The sequence below is a fragment of the Gymnoscopelus microlampas genome (assembly GCF_963454915.1).
Source record: "Gymnoscopelus microlampas genome assembly, chromosome: 7".
In the NCBI taxonomy this organism is placed as follows: Eukaryota; Metazoa; Chordata; class Actinopteri; order Myctophiformes; family Myctophidae; genus Gymnoscopelus; species Gymnoscopelus microlampas.
In genome coordinates, this window is record NC_139944.1 from 7,640,156 (window position 1) to 7,652,381 (window position 12,226).

The 12,226-nt window shown below is 42.1% G+C and overlaps 1 protein-coding gene across 1 annotated transcript in view; it reads right to left on the bottom strand.

Moving 5' to 3' along the window:
- eogt (EGF domain-specific O-linked N-acetylglucosamine (GlcNAc) transferase) overlaps positions 1-12,226 on the bottom strand; it is a 38,188-nt gene that overhangs the window by 23,118 nt on the left and 2,844 nt on the right. Inside the window, exons 2-7 of the mRNA XM_084062552.1 lie at positions 10,477-10,742; positions 8,616-8,716; positions 8,164-8,272; positions 6,730-6,824; positions 5,968-6,072; positions 97-203 (exon numbers count right to left, since the gene is read on the bottom strand). Coding sequence (XP_083918678.1) covers positions 97-203; positions 5,968-6,072; positions 6,730-6,824; positions 8,164-8,272; positions 8,616-8,716; positions 10,477-10,683 — 724 coding nt within the window. The 5' untranslated portion in view covers positions 10,684-10,742. The remainder of the gene's footprint in view (positions 1-96; positions 204-5,967; positions 6,073-6,729; positions 6,825-8,163; positions 8,273-8,615; positions 8,717-10,476; positions 10,743-12,226) is intronic.

Consider the following 12,226-nt stretch of genomic DNA (forward strand, 5'->3'; position numbering starts at 1 on the left):
TCTATTTGAGATGTTTGGCAGCTTGTTAGTATATTCTAGTGGTGTATATGTTATCGACTAGCTGAACGTGAGAGCCACGGCATCGTCCTTCCTTACCAGCATCCAATTTCATGACGACAGTGGGTTTTTCGATGATAAGGTCACAGTGTTGGTCTTCTGACGGATGGAAGTCCAGCTCTGTATATGTCTGTAGTTCAGCATACCTGCAAAGCAAAAGCAGGTCATGTCACTGTGGTGCCACGAAAGACTTTTTATAACAAATACTGCTTTACCAACCCAGGACCAGGAGAGAGAAGCAAACATCTACGAGCCAGCCAGGAGTTGAACCTAGAATCTTCTGATCCATAGTCGGACGCGTTATCCATAGTGCCACTGGCCCACTGACAACAGTGCATTTCTCACCAAACTCAACTTGGGGGTGCAAGGGTCTACTCTCTATGCCTGACTGCCTCTGTCAGGGGGCCCTTCTCTTCCTTCCTTTTGTTACACAACAGGCTAAAGACTAGATGCTAGTACAGTACTTAACAGGTTAGTTCACACCCCACTGATATGCAGGCATTGGTGCTATTTGTGCAGCGCCAATGCATTATTCTTTGGGATTCACAAACCACCAAGCCTGAGTGATTGTTTTTGGTGAGCCTGGTGCATTTTTTAGAGATTTTATGGAGATAATACAACATTCTCTAGACATTGAGTGTACCCACGGACCGCATAGACTACACCACTGATCTATATCAAATCATAACTAGACGCGTCGCAATTCCGGGGAAATTGCAGAGTGTGGTTGCGCCGACGCCGGTCGCGGGACGCGGCCGCCGGGACTCGAGGAATACGCCGGGAGGAATAACGTCGGAGGCTGCGCCAATTACATTGTGTCGTCACTCCTGAGATCGCTTGCGTTTCATTTTGAGAGGATCGATCCCCCCAAAATAAGGTTTTTGCATCGAACGGTTACATTTTGAGCATTCGTGGCGCCCCCTATGGATCAAAGTAGAAATGCTTTTGGGGATTGGTTTAGTATACCACCCTCGACATGTGATTCAAATTTGGGATTGACCGGACGTTTCGTTCGTGATTTATGGCATTTTTGGTCAAACGGGCCCCTCCCGCTAACTTTGGAAGCCATTTACGGACGAACGGTAAGGACAATCAAAATGCCGTTTGGATATCTTTACCGCATGTGTCCATAGATCATGTGTACCGATTTGTGTGAGATTAGGACAAAATTTGAAGGAAAAGGAGCAAAAAGTGTGTTTTGAAGGAAATTCAAAATGGCGGAAAATCTATCCTGACGCAAATGGGCGTGGCCTATATGGGGAGATGCGTCGGGACCCAAGGAATCCAGGTGAAAAGACATTTTGATTTTACGAGCTACGGTTCAAGAGTTATAGGCCAAAAGGTAAAGTGGGCTGTTATAGCGCCACCATGTGGCCGATTGGTGTAATTATTTTTCTAATAATTATGAACCTCCCTTCCAAATGTGGTAACTGTAGCTCTTACGGTTTCTGAGAAAAAAATACTTGAATGTGAATTTTTTCACTTTTACATTAAAGTGGATGGGGAAATTTAATGCACTAATAAATCAATATCAATTAAACTATTTAACCAATCTCTTAGCCCTATACACGCGCACGATTCCCGATTTAGACGGTCATTTTGATATATGGCACAACATTAGGGGATAAAAACTGTGGGAGGAGATGCGCTGTAAAGTATTGTTTATCTATAAAGAAATAAAGAAATAAAGTGTATAGAGTACTATAGTCTGGTTGCCCTGTTGGGCAACCACACTAATGATCACAACACACAAACTCTTCAAACAGTGTAATCATTTAAACCACAAGCCACATAAATCTGTTTTCTTTTCCTTACCTTAACTATTGCATAGCAACCAGTGGAAGCCCTCGTACCAATAACCTTATTCATATGTAATAACTGTCATATATCTGTAAACTGTTATAGTCACTCATTATTTGGTCCTCATATAAGTGTCAGGATGGCCGAGCGGTCTAAGGCGCTGCGTTCAGGTCGCAGTCTCCCCTGGAGGCGTGGGTTCGAATCCCACTTCTGACAATGGCTTTTCATAACAAATTGCACAGTGTTATGGACAACATGAGCGCATAGAGTTGCCGGCTGTGGCGTTAATACCATAAGCAGTGAACAACAAAACACAAAGCTTTTAGAAGCTCTAGTACCAATAACCTTATTCACATCTAATAGATGTCATGTAACTGTAAACGGTTTCATTCACTCATTATGTTTCATTCACATGAATGTCACGATGGCTGGACGATTTAAGGCGCTGCGTTCAGGTCGCAGTCTCCCCTGGAGGCGTGGGTTCGGATCCCACTTTTGACAAGACATTTTGAAAGAAATTATACTGTTATACTTGATAACCATTGTGATAGATCAGTACAGTAATATATACATACACGTACGTACAAAAATGCCATTTAAGAGATTGATTCAATGAAAGATATACCCGCAAAATGGTTATTCCACAGTAGAATATGTTACTCTCACTGTACTACAGTAGGTCAAGATGGCCGAGTGGTCTAAGGCCAGGATGCATGTTCAGATAGCGGTCTCTCCAGAAGCCGTGGGTTTGAGATTGAAAATTCTCTTACGATAAAATCATGTATGAAGGTGGTCAGAGAAACATTTGATCAGAGTAAATGTAAAGAATACTTGCAATAGGTACTTTTGTTAAGAACAGCTTCCGTAAAAGGAAATGCTGCAAGGCCTACAAAGGTAACAGCTGTGCATGCCTCTGACTATGCATAGTGTTCTTTGGGGGGAAAGTGCCCTCTAGTGACGTTCTTTGGTACTGGAAAAACTGTATGTGCTTTCAGCTGTCCTGCATACCTAGAATTCTAGCAACAACATTTTCAAACGAGTCTCCCTGGTGGTTAGGATTCGGCGCTCTCACCGCCGCGGCCCAGGTTCGATTCCTGTCCAGGGAACAATATTGTGATCTCTGTATCACCAACCATAGACCAATTTGTAACAGCAAGAATAAAGGCCCTAATGCATAGCCTGTTCAAGGAGGCAGGAATGTTGCCCCATCACTCCACCTCATTGTTCTGCATGAATGGTACAGACACAGAATCGGGGGCATTGTTGAGCCAGCAGTGGAGGTTGTCACCAGTGGGGGGAAAAGTACTCAAATGTTTTACTTAAGTAAAAGTATCAATACTGCAATGTAGAAATACTCTGTTACAAGTAAAAGTCTGGAAATAAAAAAAATACTTGAGTAAAAGTACAAACGTATTGGTATCAAAATGTACTTATATACCAAAAGTTAAAGTACAAAAATGTTTGAAAATAGCAGATCTACAAGCTCACAACGCGTTGCATCAACACGCCTCTAGATGTATTTGCCTCTACATCTCAGAGGCAAATATTGTACTTTTACTCCATTACAATTATTTTTAAACTTGAGTTACTAGTTACTTTGCAGATATAAATGATTACATTATAAAACACTACTTTAGCCCCATCTTATACCTAGGCCATTTGAAAATAGCCGATCTACAAGCTCACAACGCGTTGCGATACGACATGTTGTGAGCTTGTAGATCGTCTATTTTCAAACATTTTAGTACTTTTACTTTTGTACTTTAACTCATGTAAATTTGTAATTCCGGACTTTTACTTGTAACAGAGTACTTCTACATTGCAGTATTAATACTTTTACTTAAGTAAAACATTTGAGTACTTTTTCCACCACTGCCTCTGTCCAGGAGGCCTCTCATTGTTACACAACAGGCAATAAGGGAACCTGTACGGCAGTACAGCCAAAAAAAGCTACAAGGATAACACAAACAGAGACTGCAGAGTAACATTTAACTCCTTAGGCCCTATTTTATACTTATACTTACTACTGTTTTACAAAAATAGCTGAAATAGACAATCTACAAGCTCACAACATGGCACATGTGACATACCGTATGAGCTTGTAGATCGGCTACAGCTTTTGAATTTATTTTTACGTAGTGGCTACAATTTTAGAAATATTTTGATAGTGGCTATAATATAAAGAGAAGAACCCGCACACTGTCTTCACTTGCTCAATAAAGAATCAACTTTTTATCATAAAGGCAACGTTTGGGTCAAGGTTCTACAGGCATCTCTAGTGCCTGTAATGACATAGGGACGCCAGGCTGAACGTGGTAAACATCTAAATGAATTAATATGATTACAACACAAAAATAGGTTCAAACAGATACCCGAAGCCACAAGCCACGCATTATGCTTGTGCTTTAAAACACACAGTCTGCCTTCTCCCTACATAGTAACAATACGTTGTCACATCTACTGTCAATACTCTTGTAATATTCAGTATTGATAATACATTATGTTGACAAGCTGATGTAACTATGAGTGCAGAATATGTTTAAGTAAGAATAAGAACAACAGCAGAAAATGCTACAACTGTTCTCAGGATAAAATGTCAATTCATCTAAAACAAAAGTAAAGCTGTTTGATATATGTTATTTGCATTATAGAAGAAAACATAGGACATTGTATATCATAATTCTAATTCCAGTTGCTCTCTGTCACAATAAAAATGGGAAGCTGAGGGAGTTTAAGGAACTGAATGACCTTTCAAAGCAAGCTCATTGCTCTCATTCCCCAAATGACCCTTTGAACTGGTCGGGGGAGGGGGTGACACTGCTACTCTCTCTGCTACCATTCTTATGCATGACTGGGAGCCAAGAGCACAGCACACACTCTGCCCCATGTGGTGTGCTGGTTTAGAATTAGTTCCATGGGGCTATATGCACAGCAGCCATATTGGAAAGAATATTGGGCCTCTTCTTACTTGCTTCACAGGTGTTACCAATAATACTAATGAAGGCTCTGTTCCATTCTGGTCTCAAAGTGTGTTCCAGGGACCCTCATGGTTCCTTGAGGGGGTTCCAAATGGCCTCTTACGGGTGTGTAACTCTGAGAGTGTACAAATGGAACCAAATGGACCCGTAAGCGTCCTTTTGCTTCCATTTGTACACTCTCAGAGTTATGGGAGTCCTTGAAATTAAAAAGTTTGAGAACCACTGTGCTACACTAAATGGAATAGAGCCTTCATTAGTATCATTGCTAACACCTGTGAAGGCCGAATTTCCTTCCAATATGGCTGCTGTGCATATAGCCAAATGTTAACGTCACTGTATTCTGCATGGATTCCACAGACAGATGTCCAAAATACCCAGAGTTGCCCAGAAATCTTTCAAGAGGAAAAGGTTTCACGTGACACACCGCAACCACCATGTGGCCTAATCCACTTGTAAGCATGTGGATTGTATTAAATGACATCCTCATGCAGTTACATCCTTATGACGGTGTGCAGGGGAAATTGCAATCAAGTGGTGATCCACAGTACTACATTGCCTCCTTCTTCACTAACACCATTTAAAAACAATTAGACAGGCAGTTAGCGCCTCCATAACGGGTACAGGCTACGTGTGTCCACTTGAAACTAATTCACATACCAGATTTTGCCAACAGGCCTTTTCAAAATGTTTCAAATTGCATGGCCTCAGATCTTATCTGATTATTGTTAACACTTCAACAAATGCAGAGGAAAACAACTGCCCCTGTGTCTAGATTCTAGAATGGAGGTTCTTGAACTGTTGAGTTAGAAATAGAATGCATTCCTTTTTGGGTGCAGTGGGAAAGCGCACTCTAGTGGTGGTCTTAGGTACTGGAATTCTGTCCTGCCAGCTGCCCCACATGCCAAACATTTACGACATGCTTATTACACCTCCCTGGTGGTCTAGTGGTTAGGATTCGGCGCTCTCACCGCCGCGGCCCGGGTTCGATTCCCGGTCAGGGAACACCCTTTTGTGCCTCTCTATATCAACGACCATTACAAATTGTTTCACAAAATGACTGCCACACCACCAGTAACTTTGTGTGAGTGTGCCTGTGTGATATAAAGGATTATTTGCATGTGTCTAGCCTTACCATGATTGCAAGGGGCTTTTATGTTCTCCCTCGTCGGCCAGTGCTCGCTTGTTCAGAGTGCAATAACCACCAATCTCTCCTTTCTGAATGAAGTCCTCCTTGTATCTGCAGCGGAAACACTGATAAGCTTCACAGCAAAAAGACATTATTGCTCAGTTCTTGTTCTTTAAGTAATATGTTTTACTCTTGTGTACCTGAACACAGTGGTGGAAAAAGTACTCAAATGTTTTATTTAAGTAAAAGTATCAATACTGCAATGTAGAAGCGCTCTGTTACAAGTACAAGACCAGAATTCAAAATGTACTTTCAAAATTTACTCAAAATGTACTTAAAGTACAAAAATGTTTGAAAATAGCAGATCTACAAGCTCACAACGCGTCGCATTGCTTGTAGATCGGCTATTTTCCAATAGCCTAGTTATAAAAATTATAAAATAGGGCTAAAGTGGTTAATGTATGTTTTATAATGTAATAATTTATATCTGCAAAGTAACTAGTAACTAAAGTTTTCAAATAATTGCAGTGGAGTAAAAGTACAATATCTGCCTCTGAGATGTAGTGGAGTAGAAGTAAACGTACTGATAATTGGAAATACTCCAGAAAAGTAAAAGTACCTCAACATTGTACTTAAGTACAGTACTTGAGTAAATGTACTTAGTTACTCTACACCACTGCTTGTACACAAGATGTAACAATAAAGCCTTGAACCTTGAACCTCTAATACAAGCCACAAACCAGCACAACCACCATTACGTGTACTGACCTCTCGTGACCTCTGCGCGGGTTCCGTAGATCCAGGTAAAGGTTGGTGGCCCTACAGAACCGAGTGTGACTGCTGCATCTCAAGGATGAGTCGCCCTGCCAAAACAAGCATGGTCTTCAATAAACTCCAAGACCTTTAGAGGTTTTGAAAATGGTGTTTAGATCATTTAAATTCAATTCAAATAGAGAGGGAGAAAGAGAGAGAGAGGGAAAGAGAGACATAAAGACAGACAGACAGACTGATTGATAGATATTTAGATATAGACAGACAGACAGACAGACAGGCAGGCAGGCAGGATGAGCCGGGCATCGAACCAGCAACCCAAACGGCTCCTCTACCTGAGCCACAACCACCCCTAAAAGGGAAGCCCCATGCTGCCGAAACCCGGGATCGAACCAGGGACCTTTAGATCTTCAGTCTAACGCTCTCCCAACTGAGCTATTTCGGCACTGAAATGTGCTGACCTTGCCAGCAATGACGTAGATATATCAATCCATGCTTGTCACTTACCAACCCCCTAAAAAAAATGCTGAATTTATTGGCAAAAAAAGGCTTCAGCATTTGTGCACTCAAAAAGACACAGTGATAACGAGTCAAAACACGCTGAATCTACGGCATGGCTCTGCACAAGGCTAGCCGTCTACACTGAGGGGCTGTGTCTGTGTCTGTGTGTGTGTGTGTGTGTGTGTGTGTGTGTGTGTGTGTGTGTGTGTGTGCGTGTGTGTGCGTGTGTGCGTGTGTCTACTACTGTCTCACCGGGAACTAATCTTGCTAATCACTGGACCGCTCAATGCCAATTTTGTATGCACAACACGATGCCAGTAAATCACAGAAGTACCTCCACAAAATACATTTCCCATATTATGCGTTTGACTTTTTAAATTATTCAACTTATCATGTCAATGGAGCTGTGATCGGGTTCAAACTTTCATTCATAGACATGTCATAAACTACAGATCTAAACTACAGACGTCTCAAAATGGACTACCACTAGACCTCACTCCTAGAACTTGCCTTAACAACCTGTAATAATATACTTTTTATTGCTCCAGGTATTGATGATGATTTGTATTGCATTCTATGTCTTGATGATGAATTGAATACATAGGAAACAAGCCATCATTTTTGTTGTCCTTTTAGCATTGCTTGTGTAATCGTACTTGCTGTACTGTTTCAACTTGTTAATAAAGTATTAATCAATCAATCAATCAATAAATCAATCAATCAATCATAGACAGCTGTAAAAAAAAAAAAAAAAAAAAAACTTAAAAAAAAGAAATTAAGAAAAAAAGTTAGTTTTTACTAACTAACAAACAAGCCACATGCTTTGACCAGAAACCAGGTCTTGTAACAGCTGTTGCAACTACTGCTCCCTGTCGGCTCTTCCTGTTGACTCACCATGCCTGTGGGAACGGAGGAAGTGAGTGCACTTACAGGCTTGGCGGCCTTGCAGAGAGTCCTCATCTCAGAGAGGCGCTCCTTCACATAGCCAAAGTCAGCCTGCTTCCAGAACAGTTCCTGCGCCGCCTCCACAGAATGGGCCCTGGGGAGGACAAACAGTCAGACAGATCATTAAAAGGCAAATCAATAATACATTTATTTCACTTTCAAGCTGGCATCCCTATTTTAATAAAATAAAAATATAAGAAAATAAACAAAAAAACAACTCCATAGTTTTCCGTAGTGTAGCAGATCTACAATCTTTAATAATTTACTATTTTTTGAAATAGGCATTAATCGAGGCACTCTTTTTTTTCTTCTGACGGATAAACCTCACTGTATGTGGGATCTAAATAATAGGAATGTTGTAAATTCGATATTGGAAAATACATAGAACTGGGTTCTATTATTGTGGTGGACGATTAAATGGGGAGATGAAATCCTACCATCCAGCGTCAGCTTTGGTGCAGACTGGGTAACCAAAACGTCCCTCGGGGTCACAGTTCTTCTCATAACCCCAACAGGCTGACACATCTAGCAATGCATCCTGTTGAGCACAGAGGAGAGGAGTGAGCAGTGTTTCCCCTATATGCATTAAGCAGTGGCGGGCCGCCACCCCTTAAATCCAACCGCCACAGTATGATTTTTTTCCGTAAATTGTGTGTGTGTGTGTGTGTGTGTGTGTGTGTGTGTGTGTGTGTGTGTGTGTGTGTGTGTGTGTGTGTGTGTGTGTGTGTGTGTGTGTGTGTGTGTGTGTGTGTGTGTGTGCATGAGGCAGCGAGTCATGGACAGAAAGAGTGAGACAGAGCGAGTGAGAGAGGGAGATCCGGGCGCTAAATTATCAGACTCAATTTATGGTGTTCTTTTACGTACTGGCTCGGTATGAAAAACTGTGAAAACCTGGCCTAGATCTAGCAGTAAGACAGTCAACATTATCAAGTCAAGATGCAATTTCCAATCAAAAGCACAGTATTGAGTTCTTCCACAGATAATGGAAGCTGTAAAGTGTATTTGTGGGATAATTTGTTTATGAACATTTACAACCAAATGGCCTGACTCAAATGATTCAAATGGTTTTCGCAAGGCAAAAATGTTTTAAAATCCCTATTCTGGGCATGTCATAGACTGTAAAATATGGACTAAGCTAAGGGACTGTGACGTCACCCACTGGTCTCTACATTGCATATCAATTGCAATGTAGGCTTGTAGATCAGCTATTGTCTCTATTTTACATTCAACAAAGTATATAGGGTTTAAGTTGAAAATAATTGTATCATTAAGCAAAGTACCTTATTAGCCATAATGGTGCAGCCTTATAGAGGGTTGAATTCACAACTTTAACATTATGAGACTGACACACTTCCTACTGCTTTCTAAGTGGTAATGCATTTTACCCAAGCATGTCAACATATATCTATAAGTCACCCAGAAAAACTACTGCCCCGTGTGAGGCTCGAACTCACGACCTTCAGATTATGAGACTGACGCGCTGCCTACTGCGCCAACGAGGCCTGAGCAGTGAACACGACCTTTAACATTTCAAACCAATTCCTTTCTCGGTTCTACAGCAGTTTCCCCTACCATATTTTGCCTACGCGATTTGGTGTAGAGGGAAAAAAAGGACGGGCCAAGTAGTAAAGTACAGACCCCTGGGGGGATCCCAGCCAACAAAGTATACGGGGTGATAGTGATGTGCGGGCCGAACCGTTGCCCGCAGGATAGGCTGGTCAAGATTTCAAACGCTGTTATCGCGGGGAGCACGTCAAAAAAAAAAAAAAAAAGCATTCCGAAAAGCATTGCCTCTCTGTTTTGTCTGTCTCTCTCTCTCCCTCTCTCCTCCTGGAATCATGAGCTTGTGTTCGATGTGTTGCTTATTTGATCAATTATGCACAGCTGCCTCAGGTCTATTCCAAGTGATTTCAAACTTTATTGTAGTGCTCCTAGTCAAAACCATAAAATATACACCAGCCTGAGCCAACATAAGATGATCCTCACCATTGCCGCACCCACCTTTCTTCTTTTCACCAATTCCTATTCTGTGTTGCTGGAGCATCAGGTTTTCCCATGACAAAAGGCTTAATCACTTTAATGGCTGCTACAAGCCTATATTTCCTTTCCTTTAAATCGACACCAGCTCTAAGGGACAGCAAAACCCCAAAGGAAGGAACAAGCTGGATAATTACACTACACTGACAAACATGAAAAGAAAAAATGAATGGGGGGAGGGAGGACAGATGTAGTTACAACATGTGAAATTAATGTCAAAAGTGGGGCCCAGACTGAAGACTCAAAGAGTGCATATCTTACTTTAAAAGGGCAGAGCGGGTCCTGGCGGCATAGCTTGGCCACTCTCTTGTTGTTGCGGAGGAAGCAGGGTATATGCTCTGGTGGCAGGGACAGACTGCCGGAGTCGAGCGGCGGTGCTGCCGGTGGTTTGTGGTCAGTCTCCTCAGCGTCCTCGGCGGCAACCACAGTGGAAGAACAGACTATGCCCAGCGCTACCAGCAGCAGCATAGTCAGAGCTGCACAGGCATATGAGATAACCAAGCAGCACCTCGCTTCACAGCAGCACTCTGTGAGGAACAGAGAGAGGAACAGAGAGGGGAGTCAAGTCTTGCGCTCTGTAATTTTGTGTGTTGAGAGCTGAATGCCACAATTCACAAGCATGTGGGTGCAGGCCAGTCAGTCAGTACTGTGTGTGTGTGTGTGTGTGTGTGTGGGAACCATGCCCCCGGGGCGGATCTGAGCACCATATAGGAGAGGTCCTGTTGCAGGAAATATTTAGCGACCTTTTTTCCCTACCATTGTTCGAGAGACACATTGTTTGAGATAGGGGAAACCAGACATCAAAAACAAAGTGTTTGTCGGTACGAGATGTGACCAAGGCAAAGTGTATGTGGCCGAAATCAATCTGCGCATGCATACCGCAGAGGCATTTACGGAGACAGATTCATTTTTAACCCGGGGAACCCAGTTATATTTGCAAACTAGAAAAAGAAAATCAGGCTGACATTGCAATGCGAGTGCTAATAATAATGCAGCTGCCACACTGTACTAGAACAATGCTTATATTTAGCATGGCATGTATGGTATTGACCTGCTCTAAAGTGGAGACAACATGTTTGGTGATTTGGTAGTGCACAACATAGAATTTGTCTCGACTTCACGTGACTCAGCATGAGATGAGAGCATGGGAAACTTCCACCACCCACCCCAGGCATGTTTTGCCACGTTTTCTGCTTTACAAACCCATTTGTGATGGGCAGAAAGCTGTGTTTGACTGAAAACACGTACTGGCTGGTTATTACAGGTCCCTGCCTGACTCCAATCTGTTCCCTGGAGCACGGGGCATGGATTAACCCATTCAGACCGGGAACGTATCTGTGTCATGTCTGTGGGCTATTCAAAAATAGCAGATCTACAAGCTCGTAGCGTGGCACAGAGTGCCGCACTACAAGCTTGTAGATCTGGTATTTTTGAGAAAAAAAAAGAAAGCGAACATTTTTAACTCAAATCTTTGCTTCTGGGGATTCTACAAATGTCTTCTAAATCCTAACAGGTTTTTTTTAATTTGTATTATGTTGCTATAATATCAGTGGTTCTCAAACTTATTACTTGTCAAGGACCACCCAAAATGTTGTTCCAGGGACCCCCCAGAAGCAAAGATTTCAGTTAAAAATGTTCGCTTCAAAAGTATATATACATTCAAAGATTTGCACAAATGTTCATGATTTAAAATAGAAAATAGCATCTACAAGCTCTTTAGCGCGGTACTCGGTGCCGTGCTATGAGCGTGTAGATCTGCTATTTCTTTGGATAGCTAAAGTATAAAATAATGGTTAAAGTGGTTACACAGATGCGTTCCCGGCTTTAATGGGTTAAAGCAAAAACAAATCTCACGACTTAAACTGTTTTGTTAGGCTGTCCCAATCTGTGATTTGTGTGAAAAGACTCCCCCACACCACTACCATATAGAACAGTGTTTCTCAAAGTGGGGTCCAGGGAGCATCCTTGAGGCCGGGGGGGGGGGGGGGGTCCAAATGGACCCTTACAGATC